This window comes from Ranitomeya variabilis, chromosome 5 (assembly GCF_051348905.1).
Source record: "Ranitomeya variabilis isolate aRanVar5 chromosome 5, aRanVar5.hap1, whole genome shotgun sequence".
NCBI lineage: Eukaryota > Metazoa > Chordata > Amphibia > Anura > Dendrobatidae > Ranitomeya > Ranitomeya variabilis.
Genome location: NC_135236.1, coordinates 189,181,000 through 189,200,643, shown reverse-complemented (window position 1 = coordinate 189,200,643; position 19,644 = coordinate 189,181,000). Strand labels below are relative to the sequence as shown.

Below are 19,644 nucleotides of genomic sequence, written 5' to 3'. Positions count from 1 at the left end.
TTCAATACATCATTTACTCCCCCACCCTTAAAATTCATTATTTGTTCTTCCCCTAGATCATCATTTGCTCTCCCCACCCCCTCTTCAATTGATCATTTGCTCTCCCCACCCCCACCTTCAATTAAATTGCTGTCCCCTGTCCCTCACACTGAATTTATCATTTTGCAGTCCCCCCACTTTAATGTGAAGTCCCCTTCATTCATTGCAGTCCCCTATCACCCTCTCACTTCATCTGCAGTGCCCCTTCATCATTTGCAGCCCCCTATCCCCCTTCCATTTCATCATGAGCAGTCCCACATCAGACACAATTCATCATGTGCAATCCTGCAGTCCCCTTCTCCCACTTCATCATGTGCAGCCTCCTTACACCCCCCACTTCATAACTTGCAGTTACCCACCATTAAATTTATTTTATAAAGAAAACAAAAAAGTTTGTCATACTTACCTCACCAGTCGCTCCCCTGCAGTGCCTCTCTGCTTCTAGCATCCGGGTCATGTCGGCGTGTGCGTGAGGACGCCATCGCGCATGCCCAACACCTAACCTGGAAGTATAGAGAACATGAAGGGAGCAGTAGCTGCGCAGCCGTCAAGGTGACAGCCAAGCATAGCTCCTGGCCCCAGCGCAGACGTGTGCGCTAACTGTGATGCAGCTGTGTCTGCTGCCAGCCGCGTCACAGTACAGCAGACATGGCTGCGCACAATTTGCTGTGTGGCTGTAGCCACCACCAGGCAGCCGGCCCTGAACAGCTGCTGGGGGAGCGGCCCGGGGGGCATTTGCCTCTTTGCCACCTGGGCCAGTCAGCCCCTGACCATAACATGGTACACCCAGGTCCATTTTTTCCTATTGGCCCTTAGAAAAATTAAAAACTTGGGGCTAAAACAATATTTTAGTGGTAAAAATTTAACTACTCTTTCTTCACCGCCCAGTAGTATTAAAATCTGTGAGGCACAGATGGTGTCAATATGATCACTGCACCCCTAGATGAATTCATTGGGGAGTGTAGTAGGTAAAATGAGTTCATACAGTATATGGGGGGGGGGGGGGGTGGTTCTGCTGTTCTGGTACCTCACTCCTAGATAAGATCCCTGAGGAGTCTAGTTTCCAAAATTGTGTCACTTGTGGAGGATTTTCAATGTTTAGGTACATCAGGGGCTCTCCAAACGTGACATGGCATCCACTAATTATTCCAGCAGACTTTGCTTTCAAAAAGTCAAATGGTGCTCCTTCCCTTCCGAACCCTGCACCCAAACAGTGGTTTTCCCCCACATAAGGGGTATCGGCATGCTTAGGAGAAATTGCACAACAAATTTTGGGGTCCATTTTTTCCTGTGAAAATAAAAAATATTGGGGTCTAAAATGAATTTTTGTGAAAAATAAATTAAATGTTCATTTTTTCCTTCCACATTCCAAAACTTCCAGTGAAGCACCTGAAGGGTTAGGGTAAGTTCACACAGGGCGTTTTTGCTGCTTTTTTTTCTGCGGCAAAATCTGATCTTCTTGGCAGGAAATAATCTGCGTCAAAAACGCAGGTTTAGTTGCGTTTTTTGTTGCGTATTTGGTGCTTTTTTTGGTGCGTTTTTCTTCTCTTTGTCCATGCTAATGTCCTTGAATTTTCATCAGCAAAAACGCAGCAAATAATGATACCCGTGTTTTTGCTGCATTTTTGCTGCGTTTTTTTCAACACCCATTCAAGTCGATGGGTGAAAAAATTCTGAAAAAACTTAGCAAAAACGCTGAAAGTAGTGACATGCTCTATGTCCAAAAAACACAGCAAAGCAAAAAATACTGATCACACAAAAAAACAATGCGTGTGCATGAGATTTCTGAAATCTCATAGGCTTTGCTGGTACTGTAAAAAGCAGCTAATTAGCATAAAAAAACACAGCAAAAACGCCCTGTGTGAACTTACCCTAAATCAACTTCTTGAATGTGGTATTGAGCACATGAAGGGGTACAGTTTTTAAAATGGTGTCACTTTGGGGTATTTTCTGTCACATAGACCCCTCAAAGTCACTTCAAATGTGACGTGGTCCCTAAAAAAATGGTTTTGTAAATTTAGATGGAAAAATGAGAAACCGCTGGTCAACTTTTAACCCTTATAACTTCCTAACAAAAAAAATTGTTTCAAAAATTGTGCGGAGTACAGTAGACATGTGGGAAATATTATGTAACTATTTTGTGTGATCGAAGAAATTTTACCACTACCATGAAGTACAATATATCACGAAAAAACATTCTCAGAATCAGTGGGTTCTGTTGAAGCATTACAGAGTTATTACCTGATAAAGTGATAGTGGTCACAATTGTAAAATTTGGCTTGGTCATGAAGGTGCGAACAGGCTTGGGGGGTGAAGGAGTTGAATCAAGCTCTCAGCACATATTCAGTTTGGGTACTTTACTGTCTGCTTTTTTTGTATGTTATTTCTAATCAGCTTGTATCCCTTGAGTGATATATTTATATAATCTTTTTTTTTGGAGGTGGGAACGGATACACTATATCTTGAAAACTAAATGAGGGTATGTATCATTAATAACATTATGCTAACAATAAACAGACGTCCCAGCCAGGAAATCATTTTGCACCCACTTCATCTGTGTAAATGGAAACGAAGATCCTCTTTGGTGTTCACTACAGATACGGAAATTAAAATAGATGTGACTGAACCATCTACGTTTCCCTGGGATTACCTGTTTTAAATAAATATAATCATAAATGGCATGAAGACTTTGGGGAGGAGGCAACGCTTTATTATTAATTATTTGCTTATAAATAACAGAACTTACATGACTTTATAGGACTTGTTTGGTCATTAATTTTGTTCTCTTGAAATGTCAATACCAGTTTCAGAAAAGTTTTTATGTAAATATTTTTCAAGTTACCGTATATACTTGAGTATAAGCCGAGTTTTTCAGGTGCTGAAAACGCCCCCCCCCCCCCCCCCGGGCTTATACTCGAGTGAGGTGTCCAGAAGATCACGGGGGAGCAGCAGCAGCGGAGCAGAGGGTCACAGGAGGCAGGAGCCCGTTGCTGTGGCTAACTCCTGTGCGCTGGCAGTGAATATTAATTTCTCTGTAATAGTGCGCACCGTGTCAGCCGGCTCCTGCAGCTGCCAGGAAGTCACATGTGCCCACTACTTAAGAGAAATAAATATTCACCTATCTCCACTCCCATGGGCATGGAGAGAGGTGAATATTAATTTCTCTTAAGTAACAGCACATGTGACCGCCTGGCAGCTGACACTGTGTGCGCTACTTAATACTCACTACACTCCATGCAAATAGTTCCGGTGTGGAGAGCGGTGAGTATTTTGGCAGCGGTGCTCTGCTTGTGAGCAGCGCGTGACGTCCCTGCTGGCACCAGAACAAGACGCTGCGAGGGAGCGCAGGAAGTTAAGTATAATGGTTAATTGTTTATGTTTTTTGATGGGGGGCCAATCATACCAGGATAAGGATGGGGTCATGCATACACGGATAGTGATGGAGCCATGCATACAAGTATAGGGATGGGGGGCCAATTATACCAGGATAGGGATGGGGAGCGATGCATACAAGCATAGGGATGAGGAGCCATGCATACAAGGATGGGGATGAGGAGCTCTGCAGACAAGGATAGGGATAAGGAGCCATGCTCACAAGGATAGGGAGAGGAGTCATGCAGACAAGGAAAGGGATGAGGAGCCATGCATACCAGGATAGGGATGAGGGGACAATGCATACCAGGATAGGGATGAGGAGTCATGCTTTCAAGGATAGGGATGGAGCCATGATACAAGGATAGGGATGGAGCCATGCATACCAGGATAGGGATGAGGAGCCATAAATACCAGAATAGGGATGAGGAGCCATGCATATCAGGATGGGGATGAGGGGACAATGCATACCAGGCTTATACTCAAGTCAATAAGTTTTCCCAGTTTTTTGGGGGTCAATGGGAGCTAGCGTGAGTACCAGATGTTATTTAAACTCTGCTGTCAGAGATTGAAGGGAGCATCTAAATAGTTTACAACCACAGTCAGAATTTGGCTGTTAGGCTGGGATCACACATGCGAGAAACACGGCCGAGTCTTGCATGTTAATACCCGGCATTGCCGCCGTCACTCAGGAGCAGAGTGTGCGGCCGCATAGCAATACATGGAGCTGCACGCTCCGCTCCTGAGTGACGGCGGCAATGTCAGGTATTAACTTGCGAGACTCGGCCGTATTTCTCGCATGTGTGATCCCGGTCTTAGACAAATGCCAGCTATTTAGTATTGCTAGCATCAGCTGCGCATAACGAGAGCTCAGTGAATGACATATGATTACGTCTAGATTTGTAAAGGCGTTAACTAGTATAAAACAATGCACCAACCGTTACCATGTGCTTACAATTGCAACATGTGTCTGCAACCACTTCTGAACTCTGCCATAATATGCAGCTGTACCAAAAAACAGATGCAGTCCTACCCCCGCATTGCTTTTCTGCACCTCTGACGCATTTCTTGTGTCGTTATCTGCATCACCAGCCTCTGAACCACTCTTATTTTCTTCATCTTTGCTGTCTTTTTCTCCCTCGTCTCCTGAAGATTTCCGAGAAAGCTTTGATGGTTTCTGAAAATTTTACAAAAATGGGAAAATATTTATTTATTTTATTTGCTTATATAAAACCATTAATTTCCACTGCATTTTACAGACACCATCTAACAATCTAAATTCCCTATCAGTATGTCTTTGGGGAATTGAAGAAACTGGTGGATACCCACGCAAACATGGGGAGAAAACATAAACTCCTCACAGATGTTGTCCTTTGTGGGATTTAACTGCAAAACTACTGGTACTAACCACTGAGCCACCATGCTGCCTATAAAAATACACACACTACTAAGAAGTATGTCATTATGCAGAACAGGCATACATAATGCAATGTTAGCCTCTGTTAACATCTTCGATGGAAAAAAGATCCTAAGTCACAAAATTTGTTAGAAACCACAATAAGAATGTGAATAAAGCCCAAGCCTTCAATTTGGTTACCTTTTTAGTGTAAATATTCACGTCATATGTTGCAGAATGCATTGAAAACAAAAATTGGAAGCAATTATCAAATATCACGGGTTACCATGAGAGAGAGGAGCCAGAAGACCGCAACGTCTGATTTCTTCTACTGCTGCACTAATGAGAAGCACTTCACCTTCATATTAAAGGGAATCTGTCACCTCAAAATTCGACTATAAGCTAAGGCCACCGGCATCAAGGGCTTATCTACAGCGTTCTGTAATGTTGTAGATAAGCCCCCGATGTAACCTGAAAGAGAAGAAAAACAAGTTAGACTATACTCACCCAGGGGCGGTCCCCTCTGCGGTCCGGTCCGATGGGCGTCGCAGGTCCGGGTCCGGCGCCTCCCATTTTCATATGATGACGTCCTCTTCTTTGCCTCTTGCCGTGGCTCCGGCGCAGGCGTACTATATCTGCCCTGTTGAGGGCAGAGCAAAGTACTGCAGTGCACAGGCATTATAATAAATGTGTGTGGATGATATCCGCGCTGCTGTGACAAAACGAATCCACATATAGTTGTAATACACTCCGGTGGTTTATTCAACGCGTTTCAAAGCCTATGGCTTCTTCTTCCGGAAATTACCACACAGACATGCGCAGCAGCTGGACCCAGTAGGAAAAAATGGATGGTGCAGCAGGCAGAGTTGGTATCAGAGTGCAGAAGGAAGGATCTGCACCAGAGTGCACCAGGCAATATCTGCACAAGAGTGCAGCAGGAACTGGTACGCAACCTTATGCAACTTAGACTGCAGAACAGGAAGGTTGCTCAGGCACCGCCCCAGTGGGAAGGAAGCAATATACACATACTGCCCCACAGTCATTGGCTGGGGAAGAAATAGGAAGGGCACGTGCTGGCCTCCTAAGAGGGCAGGAGCACGCGCACGTGTGCTCTAAGGACATGGCTAGAGTCCCGGCTGCTGGAAGCATGCGAAGCATGAGAAAGGGGAGAACCTACAGCAGCGCGGGTCACTGAAGTAACACGCTGGAGGCCCTGTCTGCCAGAGCAGGGATCCAGAGTGGTGCTAACAGCCAGTACCCGGCAACAATAGGATATTTTTCCTATTGGTTCATTTATTACCATTGTGATAGACCCTATCACAGTGATCAAAATAAAAAAAATAGTAAATCAACCCCCCCCCCCCCCCCCCCTTTTTAGATAAAAGTAAATAAAAAAATGTAATTTTTTCCATTCTTTGCAAGTTAGGGTTAGGGTTGGGGCTAGGGGATAGAGGTAGGGATTAGAGCTAGGGTTGTGGTGTTGGGGTTAGCGTTGTGTTGGGGATACGGTTGTGTTGGGGTTAGGGTGGTGTTGGGGTTCTGATTAGGGGTAGGACTGTGTTAGGGTTTGAGTTAGAATTGGGGGGTTTCCATAGTTTTAGGTACATCAGGGGGTCTCCAAACGCGACATGGCACCCATCATTGATTCCAGACAATTTTGCGTTCAAAAAGGTCAAACGGTGCTCCATCCTTTCTGAGCCCTGGCATGCGCCCAAACAGTGGCTTTCCCCCACATACGGGGTATCAGCGTACTCTGTAGAAATTGCACAACAAATTTTGTGGTCCATTTTCTCCTGATACCCTTGTGAAAATAAAGTTTGGGTCTAAAGTATTTTTTTTGTGAAAAAAAGTAAATGTTCATTTTTTCCTTCCACATACAATTTCAATATACTTGAAGGTGCCTCATTCATTTGTACAAGCAAATATATGCAAGTACACACAAGATGGGAATGTGCAGCCATCATATCGCTCAGGAGATGGGTTCTGTGTCCCACAGATAAACGTGCTTTGGTCCGACATGCATATCAATCCAAGGACAAAAGCAAAAGACTTTGTAAAGGTGATGGCGGAGCTGGTAAGATTGTGTCAATATCCACAGTGAAAAGAGAACTTTATCAACATGGGCTGAAAGGCCACTCTGCCAGGAAGGAAACATTACTCCAAAAGAAACATGAAAAAAGTTGTTTTGCAGCAGGAGGTACTGGTGAACTTCACAAAATAGATGGCAGAATGAGAAAAGAAGATTGTGTGGCAATACTGAAGCAACATCTCAAGACAGTAGCCAGGAAGTTAAAGCTTGGGCAGACATGGGTCTTCCAAATGGACAATGACCCACAGCATACTGTCAAAATGGTAACAAAGTGGCTTAAGGATAACAAAGTCAATGTTTTGGAGTGGCCATCACAAAGCGCTTATCTCAATCCTATTGAAAATTAATGGGCAAAAATGAAACGCTGGTGCGAGCAAGGGGACCTACAAACCAGGATCAGTTACACCAGTCTTGGCAGGAGGAATGGGCCCAAATTCCGACTAACTATTGTGAGAAGCTTGTGGAAGGATATCCAAATGGTTGACCCAAGTCATTCAGTTTAAGGGCAATGGTACCAAATGCTAATGAAATGTACGTAAGCTTTTGACTTTGCAATAAGCAATAAAAATGCCTTAAAGGGCAGGTACCGCATTTGTAGATCATTAATAAATCAATGTAATGTAGCATAACATGCTGGTGTAACCAAGTTTTGAATGCATGTGAAACATATTTTGTGTGTTATAGGAGTTTAAAGAAGGCACTGGGGGCTGACATCTTGCTTTCACAGTAGCAGCACGACACTATCAGTGTCATAATACAGCAAATGGTCATAGGAGATAACAGACAGTCGCCGACCCTATCTCTAACATTGCAGCTGCATTAGCAGTGAACTGGGCACGCCCCTGTAGGCTGCACAATTCACTACTGTAGGTGTGACGGGCCGCCATTTTATTATAGCCCAGTGCTATCCGCTGAGCTCCACTTACCCTCAATCACAGGATCTGTATGCCAGAAGCTGTATTATTCACTTCTGGCGTAACATGTCCTGTGTTGTCAGGACAGGCTGTAGATGCGGAGGTGGACAGCAAAGGAGAGAAGTGCTTACTGGAGCCGGACGATGGAGAGTGGTAAGTGCGGATGACTTACGTCTGTGCTCCTCTGTCGTGTTACTCCAGGAACTGCGCTGTGCGTCGTGAGCAGACATCCTCTGCTCCTCACACGCTGCCCTGCTCTCCTGTGTCCTTCTCCTGCTCTGTCTCCGCCTCCCCACTCACATACAGTCCCAATGATCTCCTATCTCTGGTAAGCTGCACTCACAGCCTGCAGAGAGAGGGAGTTGACACCTGGAACACAAGAGAAAGAGCAGGACAGCTGACAGGACAGTGATTAAAAGGTGGGGGATGACAAGAATGTTATTCACAAAACGGGAGAGAAGTAACACAACAGGGATCATATATCCTTCCACCATATATCTCCTCTGTGATCTCCCATAGTTCAGCACACTGCTCTCCTGAAATACTCTGTGCTGCGGTCACCCTGCTCCTTCCCCCATATATCTTCCTCTGTGACGCCCCACACACAAGCACACTGCTCTCCTGAAATACTCTGTGCTCCAGTCACCCTGCTCCTTCCCCCATATATCTCCCTCTGTGACCCTGGAGGTCTGGAGTTGACTGTCTCTCCCCATGTGTTCTCTCCATCACCTTGTGCGTAGTCTCTCTCCTCATGTTTTTGCTCATCCTCCTGTGCCTGGTCTCTCTCCCCATGTGTGCTCTCTATCCCCTCTGTGCCTGGTCTCTCTTCCCATGTGTGCTCTCTATCCCCCATCACTAGTCTCTCTCCCCATGTGTGCTCTATCCCCCTGTGCCTGGTCACTCGCTCCTATGCACTCCTCTTCGCCTGCATGTCTCTCTCCCCATGGGTCGCTCTCCCTCCTATGCACTCCTCTCCCCCCTGCATGTCTCTCTCCCCATGGGTCGCTCTCCCTCCTATGCACTCCTCTCCCCCCTGCATGTCTCACTCTCCATGGGTCGCTCTCCCTCCTATGCACTCCTCTCCCCCGCATGTCTTTCCCCATTGCACACAGCTCAGTGCGTGCGATAACAGGAGCTGCGGGGGTCATGCTGTCACATGTCAGCGTCACCCCACAGCTGTGACTGTCACCCGCGGAAATGCTACCTCCAGTACTGTCGGTTACAACGCTGTGGGATCATGCTGGCAGATGTCAGTGTGATTCCGCAGCTGACTGTGACCTGTAGCGATGACCTGCGGTAAAAGAGCAGGTGCGGACCGATGAGAGTACTGCTCCCATCAGGCTATGTCTGACACATTCACATAAAAATAAAAAAACATACTCCCGACGGCACAGTGATCCACTGCAGGGGGCGATCACCTCCTCTCAGTGTATCGCCTGCTGTCTTTGAGAGCAGTCATATCATTGATGTGACTGCTCTCAAAGTGATCAGGATCATCGTGGGACATTATGGATTATCTTCTCAGCGGACAGGTGAGGAATATCTGTGGTTTATTATTTTATTTTTGTTGCAGGAGACGAGGGAGTCGGGGATTATGTGTTAAGTATGGCTTAATTAAGAATAAGAAAGGACTTTATTCTGGCTGTGTCTTTATTTACAATGCAACTATAGGATTAGTAATGGATAGGTGTCTTATAGACGCCTCTCCATTACTAAGCCGTGGACTTGATGTCACCGGACAATACAAAGGTGACAACAACCCCACAAATATGAACCCCACTTGCCACCGCTACAGGGAAAGTGGGAAGAGCCGGACTAAGAGCCAGAAAAGGCGCATCTAATAGATGCGCCATTTCTGGGGCGGCTGAGAGCTGATGCTTTTAGCCTGGGGGGGCAATATCCATGGTCCCTTCCTAGGCTATTAATATCATCCCGCAGCTGTCTGCATAGCCTTTGCTGGTTATTAATTATAAGGGGACGCCACGTCATTTTTTTTGTTTGGGGTCCCCCATTTTAATAGCCAGTAAAGGCTAAGTATACAGTTGTGAGCGTTGTGTCAGCTTGAGCACACTCCCCCCATAGACCAGCACACTGCTCTTCTGTGCTCCTGCCATCCTGCTCCCTCCACCATATATCTCTCTCTGTGACCCCCTCATAGACCAGCACACTGCCATATGGATCACACACAATACCGCCATATCTATCACATAATACTCCCATAAAGAGCACACATTATACCACCATATACACTCACCGGCCACTTTATTAGGTACACCTGTCCAACTTCTTGTTAACACTTAATTTCTAATCAGCCAATCACATGGCGGCAACTCAGTGCATTTAGGCATGTAGACATGGTCAAGACAATCTCCTGCAGTTCAAACCGAGCATCAGTATGGGGAAGAAAGGTGATTTGAGTGCCTTTGAACATGGCATGGTTGTTGGTGCCAGAAGGGCTGGTCTGAGTATTTCAGAAACTGCTGATCTACTGGGATTTTCACGCACAACCATCTCTAGGGTTTACAGAGAATGGTCCGAAAAAGAAAAAAAATCCAGTGAGCGGCAGTTCTGTGGGCGGAAATGCCTTGTTGATGCCAGAGGTCAGAGGAGAATGGGCAGACTGGTTCGAGCTGATAGAAAGGCAACAGTGACTCAAATCGCCACCCGTTACAACCAAGGTAGGCCTAAGAGCATCTCTGAACGCACAGTGCGTCGAACTTTGAGGCAGATGGGCTACAGCAGCAGAAGACCACACCGGGTACCACTCCTTTCAGCTAAGAACAGGAAACTGAGGCTACAATTTGTACAAGCTCATCGAAATTGGACAGTAGAAGATTGGAAAAACGTTGCTTGGTCTGATGAGTCTCGATTTCTGCTGCGACATTCGGATGGTAGGGTCAGAATTTGGCGTAAACAACATGAAAGCATGGATCCATCCTGCCTTGTATGGAGCATCTTTGGGATGTGCAGCCGAAAAATCTGCGGCAACTGTGTGATGCCATCATGTCAATATGGACCAAAATCTCTGAGGAATGCTTCCCGCACCTTGTTGAATCTATGCCACGAAGAATTGAGGCAGTTCTGAAGGCAAAAGGGGGTCCAACCCGTTACTAGCATGGTGTACCTAATAAAGTGGCCGGTGAGTGTATATTTATTACATAATACTGTCATATAGATCACACATGATGCCGCCATATATATTTTTTCCATAGTACTGCCATATAGACCACACTTGATGCCACCAAGTATGTGTGATCTGTATTATGGCATTATGTGTGATCTATATGACGGTATTATATGTGATCTGTATGGTGGTATTATGTTTGATCAGTATGGTGGAATAATGTAAAAACTATATGCCTATTATATGAGAACTATATTGTGTGATTATGTGTGATCTATGTGGCAGTATTATGTGAGAATTATAGTTTAGTTTTATGTGTGATCTACAGGTGGTATTGTGTGTGATCTATATGACGGTATTATGTGAGAACTATATGGCGGCATTATGTGTGATCTATATGGCGGTATTATGTGAGAGCTATATGATGTTTAGCCTAGGAAGGGGTTAATACCCATGGATCTTCCCAGGCTATGAATATCAGCCCACAGCTGTATATTTAGCCTTTACTGGCTACTAACCCCTTCCCGACATGTGCCGTACTAGTACTGCTCTGCCGGAACTGAGTTCCCACAAACCGCAGTACTAGTACGGCGGCACGATTGCGCGGTCTCACAGTGAGCACCGCGGCGATCGCGTGCGGGTGACAGCTGACATTCCGCAGCAATGCTAGCGCCGATCGTGGACATTTAACCTCTCTGATGCCGCTGTCAGTGTGACAGCAACATAGAGAGGCATCGCGCAGGGACGGGGGCTCCCTGCGCTCTCCCACTGGAACAACCCGATGTGATCGCGCTGTTCCGGTGTTCTAGAAGGAGTCCCCGGATCAAAAATGGCTCCTGCATTGCCTGTCAGATGAGCGATCTGATGTAACATAGTGATGTCCCACCCTGGGACAATGTTATAAAGCAATAAAAGAAAAAAAATCCCCCAAAAAAGAAAAAAAAAATTAATTAATATTTTCCAATAAATCCATTTATTTATGTAAATAAAAATAACAAATAAAAGTACACATATTTGGTATCGCCGCATCCGTAACGACCCGCTCTATAAAACTACCCCTTCAGTGAACACCGCAAAAAAAAAAAAAAAAAACGAGGCAAAAAAAATGCTTTATCATCATGCTGCCGAACAAAAAGTGTAATAAAATGTGATCAAAAAGACGGCTATAAACAAACATGGTACTGCTGAAAACGTTATCTTGTCCCGCAAAAAAAAGCCGCCATACAGCGTCATCAGCAGAAAAATAAAAAAGTTATAGCTCTCAGAATAAAGCGATGCAAAAACAATTATTTTTTATATAAAAGTTTTCATTGTGTAAAAGCGCCAAAACATTAAAAAAATGATATAAATGAGGTATCGCTATAATCGTACTAACGCGAAGAATAAACCTGCTTTATCAATTTTACCAAACGTGGAACGGTATAAACGCCCCCCCTTAAAGAAATTCAGGAATTGCTGGTTTTTGTTCATTCTGCCTCCCAAAAATCGGAATAAAAAGCGATCAAAAAAATGTCATGTGCCCGAAAATGGTACCATTAAAAACGTCAACTCGTCCTGCAAAAAACAAGACCTCACATGACTATGTGGGCCAAAATAAGGATAAATCATAGCTCTCAAAATGTGGTGATGCAAAAAAACTATTTTTTGCAATAAAAAGCGTCTCTTAGCGTGTGACAGCTGCCAAACAAAAACCCGCTATAAATAGTTAATCAAACCCCCCTTTATCACCCCCTTAGTTAGGGAAAAATAATAAAATAAATAAATGTATTTATTTCTATTTTCCCATTAGGGTTAGGGTTGGAGCGAACGTTAGGGTTGGGGCTAACGTTAGGGTTGGGGCTAAAGTTAGGGTTGGGGCTAAAGTTAGGGTTGGGGCTAAAGTTAGGGTTTGGATTATGTTTACGGTTGGGGTTAGGGTTGGGATTAGGGGTGTGTCAGGGTTAGGGGTGTGGTTAGGGTTATGGTTGAGATTAGTGCTGGTATTTGGGTTAGGGGTCTGCTGGGGTTAGGAGTGTGGTCAGGGTTATGGTTAGGATTAGGGTTAGGGGTGTGTTCGGGTTAGGGGTGTGGTTAGGGTTATGGTTGAGATTAGGCTTAGGGGTGCATGGGGTTAGGGTTGGAGTTAGAATTGAGGGGGTTTCCACTGTTTTCTCCAAATGCGACATGGCGTCCGATCTCAATTCCAGCCAATTCTGCGTTGAAAAAGTAAAATGGTGCTCCTTCCCTTCCGAGCTCTGCCCTGTGCCCAAACAGTGGTTCCCCACCACATATGGGGTAAAAGCGTACTCAGGACAAATTGGACAACAACTTTAGGAGTCCAATTTCTCCTGTTACCCTTGTGAAAATAAAAATTTGGGGGCTAAAATATAATTTTAGTGGAAAAAAAATATTTTTTATTTTCACGGCTCTGCATTATAAACTTTAGCGAAACACTTGGGGGTTCAATGTTCTCACAACACATCTAGATAAGTTCCTTGGGGGGGTCTAGTTTCCAATATGGGGTCACTTGTGGGAGTTTCTACAGCTTAGGTACATCAGGGGCTCTGCAAATGCAATGTGACGCCCGCAGACCATTCCATCAAAGTCTGCATTCCAAAACAGCGCTCCTTCCCTTCCGAGCTCTGCCATGTGCCCAAACAGTGGTTTACCTCCATATATAGGGTATTAGCGTATTCAGGACAAATTGATCAACAATTTTTGGGGTCCAATTTGTCCAATATTTTACCCTTGGGAAAATAAAAAATTTGGGGTGAAAAGATCATTTTTGTGAAAAAAAATATATTTTTTTATGGCTCTACATTATAAACTTCTGTGAAGAACTTGGGGGTTCAAAGTGCTCACCACACATCTAGGTTAGTTCCTTAGGGGGTCTACTTTCCAAAATGGTGTCACTTGTGGGGGGTTTCCACTGTTTAGGCACATCAGGGGCTCTCCAAACGCGACATGGTGTCCGATCTCATTTCCAGCCAATTTTGCATTGAAAAGTCAAACGGAGCTCCTTCCTTTCTGAGCTCTGCCATGCGCCCAAACAGTGGTTTACCTCCATATTTGGGGTATTAGCGTACTCAGGACAAATTGATCAACAACTTTTGGGGTCCAATTTGTCCTGTTACCCTTGGGAAAATAAAAAATTTGGGGTGAAAAGATCACTTTTGTGAAAAAAAAAATATATATTTTTTTACGGCTCTACATTATAAACTTCTGTGAAGAACTTGGGGGTTCAAAGTGCTCACCACAAATCTAGGTTAGTTCCTTAGGGGGTCTACTTTCCAAAATGGTGTCACTTGTGGGGGGTTTCCACTGTTTAGGCACAACAGGGGCTCTCCAAACGCGACATGGTGTCCGATCTCAATTCCAGCCAATTTTGCATTGAAAATTCAAATGGCGCTCCTTCCCTTCCGAGCTCTGCCATGTGCTCAAATTGTACAACGACTTTTGTGGTCCAATTTCTCCTGTTACCCTTGGTAAAATAAAACAAACTGGATCTGAAGTAAAAATGTTGTGAAAAAAAGTTAAATGTTCAATTTTTTTAAACATTCCAAAAATTCCTGTGAAGCACCTGAAAGTTGTAGCTGTAGTTTTGAGTACCCTGAGGGGTGCAGTTTTTAGAATGGTGTCACTTTTGGGCATTTTCTGTCATATAGGCCCCTCAAAGTCACTTCAAGTGTGAGGTGGTCCCTAAAAAAAATGGTTTTGCAAATTTTGTAAAAATAAAGAAAAATGAGAAATCACTGGTCAACTTTTAACTTTTATAACTTCCTAACCAGAAAAATTATGTTTCCAAAACTGTGCTAATGTAAAGCAGACATGTGGGTAATGTTATTTCTTAACTATTTTGTATGATATGACCCTCTAAGGGCATAAAAACTAAAAGTTTTTCGCCAAATTTCCGTTTTTTTTCACAAATAAACGCAAGTCATATCGAAGAAATTTTACCACTATCATAAAGTACAATATGTCACGAGAAAACAATCTCAGAATCACCAGGATCTGTTGAAGCGTTTCAGAGTTATGACCTCATAAAGGGACAGTGGTCAGAATTGAAAAAAATGGCCTGGTCAGGAAGTTGAAAACAGGCTTCGGAGTGAAGGGGTAATAATAGGTTGACCCCCCAAAAAACTATATGGGTCCCCCCTATAATAACCAGAAAAGGCTATGCAGACAGCTTCGGGCTGATGTTAACAGCCTAAGAAGGTGCCGTGGACATTGCCCCCCTCCCCACCGAATACAAACACCAGCTCACAGCCGCCCCAGAAATGGCGCATCTATAAGATGCGCCAATTGAGACACTTAGCCTCTCTCCTCCCACTGCCCTGTAGTGGTGTCATATGGGGAAATGTTTGTGGGGTTGATGTCACCTTTGTATTGTAAGGTGACATCAAGCCGGCTTAGTAATAGAGAGGCATCAATAAGACATCTATCCATTACTAATCCTATAGTTGTTAAGGGGTTAAATAAACACACAGCTAGAATAAAGTATTTTAATGAAATAAAACACTACACAGTTTCCCATCTTTATTATTCAGCTGATCTATGCAACGCCCTCGATCTCCTGTAAAAAAAAAAAAAAAACTACAGTATACCTGTTCCCGCACACACACAAACACGCAGATACACAGACACCCGCACAGAGACACGCACATATTCACTGCTCACACACAGTCTCCGCCCGCACATAGTCTCCACCCACACTCTTCCTCCTCCCTATCTGCAGCGTTTCTCGCACGCAACTCCGCAGCAAAGCCACAGATTTTTAAACCTGTGGTTTTGCTGCGGATTTGCCCAACTCAATGGGTGCAGAAACGCTGCAGATTCGCAAAAAGAATTGACATGCTGCGGAAAATAAAACGCTGCAAATCCGCAGCATGTGCACACCAATTCTAAATTTCCCATAGACTAACATTGGTTGTGCACTACACTGCGAATTTGATGCAATTCCGCAAATCCAAAAATGCTGGGGAAACGCATCAAAATCCACAACGTGTGCACATAGCACAAGTGTCTCAAGCCTGCTTTTCCATGTCCATCTCTCTCCCCTGATATTCGATGAAGCGTGATGGGGAGAGAGATACACATGGAATAGCAGGGGTGAGACACTTGGAGTGTGATGGGAGAGAGACATGTAGTATGATGAGTGAGACATGTAGCGTGATGGGGAGAGAGATACACATGTCTCACTCATCATACTACATGTCTCTCTACCCATCACACTCCAAGTGTCTCACCCCTGCTATTCCATGTGTATCTCTCTCCATCACGCTCCATGTGTCTCATGTCTCATTCATCATACTACATGTCTCTCTCCCCACACTCCAAGTGTCTCAACCCTGCTATTCCATGTGTATCTCTCTCCCCATTAGGCTCTATGTGTCTCACTAATCATACATGTCTTTCTCCATCATACTCCAAGTGTTTCACCCCTGCTATTCCATGTGTATCTTTCTCCCCATCACGCTCCATATGTGTCTCACTTATCATACATGTCTCTCTCCCCATCACACTCCAAGTGTCTCATCCATGCTATTCCATGTGTATCTCTCCCCATCATGCTTCATGTGTCTCACTCATCACACTACGTGTCTTTCTCCCCATCACACTCCAAGTGCCTCACCCCTGCTATTCCATGTGTATCTCTCTCCCCATCACGCTCCATATGTGTCTCACTCATCATACTACACGTCTCTCTCCCCACACTCCAAGTGTCTCACCCCTGCTAATCCATGTGTATCTCTCTCTCCATCACGCTCCATATGTGTCTCATTCATCATACTACATGTCTCTCTCTCCCACTAGTTTCTCTCAGCCAGATTACATGATTCTCTCCCCCCCTCCTCCACAATGCCTGGCCATTCACTGCAGACCTGGAACTCTTTCTTATCTTACTGAGGGATGAGTCACAGATAGCTCCGCTCAAATAATGCTATAATGCTGTTCCATACACACCAGATGTCTTCACTCTTTCTCAGGTCCACAATGCTGCTGAGTCCACTGTCTTCTGCTCCTCTGTAAACAAGCTGTGCTTCTAATGCAGTAACTGCTGGTGATAGCAGGTCACAGGGCAGTCACACACAAAATGGCGCTGCCCTGTGATGCTACTCTTCATTCTGCCCCAGGGATATTAGACCACACAAAAGGGGAGGGAAATGGTGATGTCAGCAGTTACTGCCCCAATTTTCCAGCTAAAAGTAAAGCTGGTAAGTCTCACTATAGCTGCTTGAGGTCTAAAACGGAAAATGCTCCCCCTAGTGGTAAATATATATATTTGTAAGAAAATATATATTTTTCATATAGAAATGTTTGCAAACAGTGCAAACATTGCATTAATACATTGTAATTACTATTTTAAGCTTAATTTCACAAAAAAAACTACAAGAAAACTGGTGGCACCTTCCCTTTACAACATTAGCTCGCTTTCATTATTATGGCATTTGTCAAATATTAATAATTATGGTAATCCTGATTGACCTAAAACGGGAAAGGTTTATTCTCATTTCATGTCAGATATTGAGAAAAACATGCACATGTGTCTTTTTATATAGTGTATGTAAACTTCTAGTTTCAACTGTATATCTCTCTAATAATATAAAACAATAAGGATGACAGCAAAGTAATAAATAAATGAAAATTGAGGATTTTAGTTAGGCAAACTGCAACGCTTCAGTCCATGTAGAGAAAAAAATCTGAGGATGGTCACAGCTGTTAATATAGGCCAGGGGTGATGTTATATGTAAATATATACCATTTACTATACAAAAAGAAAAGATTCACATACAAAGAAACCTGCAGGCATCTGCAAATATAATAAAAAAATATATACAGCAAATTTATTCAATAAAAAATAAGATTGAAACATTTGACGGTGGTGACCCATAGATCCTACCTGTAAAATACAGGATAACACCTCAAAAGCCAAATTAATATACAGTGTCTTACAAAAGTATTCTCACCACCTTGGAATTCTACCTATTTCATTACATTACAACTTGTGTTTAAATATTTTGGATGGAGGAAGGTGCTGCAATCATCCAGAAAAGTGGGTCGATCTTTTCTCTCTTATTATCTATGTGCCATATGTTTTTTTTTTTACAGAAGCAGCTTTTAATCATTTTACAAGACCATTTTCAGTTTCCTACATTACAGAACTGCAAAGTCTCCATAAAAATCAGATGCCTACTGTGGCATCGGATTTTATTTGAGCACCCATAGACCTGAATGGGTGAGTCTCATCCAATGTAGGGAAATCGTGCATGCTGCAAATTTATTTTTTTTTCACACCCTGGGTTGGTTACTGTAAAAACTTTTGAATACCTTATTTTTCAGATTATAAGACACACCCTAAATTTTGAGGAGAAAAATAGGAAAATTTTTTTTTTTAATAAAATAGTGGTGCTTCTTATAATCCATGCGTCTTATTTGCTTACTGGGGGTGGTGGCTGTGGTGAAGCGGGGTCCAAGGGTTGCTGCTGTAGGAGGCAAAAGTGGGACAATAATGCAGGCCGTAGGCTGGGATGAGGGAGTGTTCCGATGTGCGGCGCGCTGCTGCAGGGGTGTCCGGCCCTGCTGCGGGGGCCTCTGCCGACATTTTGTGAAGGTTCCATGGTTTCCTGTGCTCTGGACTCCAGGAAAATGGGCGTCGGGAGGTGGTGCATGCGCAGATGGAGATCTCAGCAACAAGATCTCGGGAGATGAGATCTCGCTGAGCACTGGAGACACCCACAGCAGCAATGCTGGACACCCCTGCAGCACCGCCGGGCATCCGCAGTAGCGCCGAACACCCCCTCATCTCAGCCTGTGGTCTGCAGCAACAGTACTGGTAAGGTATATCCGCATTATTAAACGCACCCCCATTTCCTCCCCAAATTTGGGGGATAAAAGTACTTGTTATAATCCGAAAAATACGGTACATTGGTTAGAGTGTAATCTGTTTTTAAATACTTGCACTCGGTCTGAAAATACGGTGGTGTGAACAAGCCTTAACTGTGGCATATTACTGTCTTTCTCTACAGTAGGTCCCACAAAAATAACAACATTTTCTTAAACTCACTGGATTAGACATTGGCTGTAATACTTAACCACATGCAGTAACAATTTGAAGTTAGAAAAGTTTAAACAATTAGTGTGAAGGGTAAAAAATAGAAAAGCATTATCACTTTAGATCATTTCACCTTTGAAGCGTATGACTTCTTTCTCTTGGAGCCCGCTTTCTCATTCTTCCTTTTGCCTTTTCCATCCTCTTCCACCTGATCCCCTTCTTCTTCACTACTGCCATCTGCAGCATTTCCTCCTTCTCCTTCAGTTTCTGAAGAGCTCTGCTGTTGAATTGCCTAGACAAATAAAAAAAAAAAGTCAATAAATAAGCATAATATCAGGAGAATACGGATTCTTTGGTGTCAAGTGATAGTAAAGGGGAGAATAAGGCCAGTTTACTAGCTGAAAGTGCTTTCACATAAGGAGTACAACACTTGCAGAACTTGTTGTATTTCAGCTTATGAAAATCTAAAATACTGAGAGTTGAAAGACGAAAGATCTGAAAGGAATCTGCAATGCACAGATAAATTCATTCTTGGTCAACAGGACCCAAGATAAAAAAAAAAAAAGTTTTTTTTTCATGTGACTGTGCCTGTAATACTGTATGACTAAGATTTGTCTCTGAATTATATGTACAATGCTTAGACTGATACCCCCATTTCTCAAGAACTGAGCCTATATT

The 19,644-nt window shown here is 43.8% G+C and overlaps 1 protein-coding gene across 1 annotated transcript in view; it reads right to left on the bottom strand.

Annotated features, from left to right (window-relative positions):
• The window catches only part of HDGFL3 (HDGF like 3), a 140,448-nt gene that overhangs the window by 31,340 nt on the left and 89,464 nt on the right, over positions 1-19,644 (bottom strand). The window contains exons 5-6 of the mRNA XM_077263647.1: positions 19,100-19,258; positions 4,445-4,588 (exon numbers count right to left, since the gene is read on the bottom strand). Coding sequence (XP_077119762.1) covers positions 4,445-4,588; positions 19,100-19,258 — 303 coding nt within the window. The remainder of the gene's footprint in view (positions 1-4,444; positions 4,589-19,099; positions 19,259-19,644) is intronic.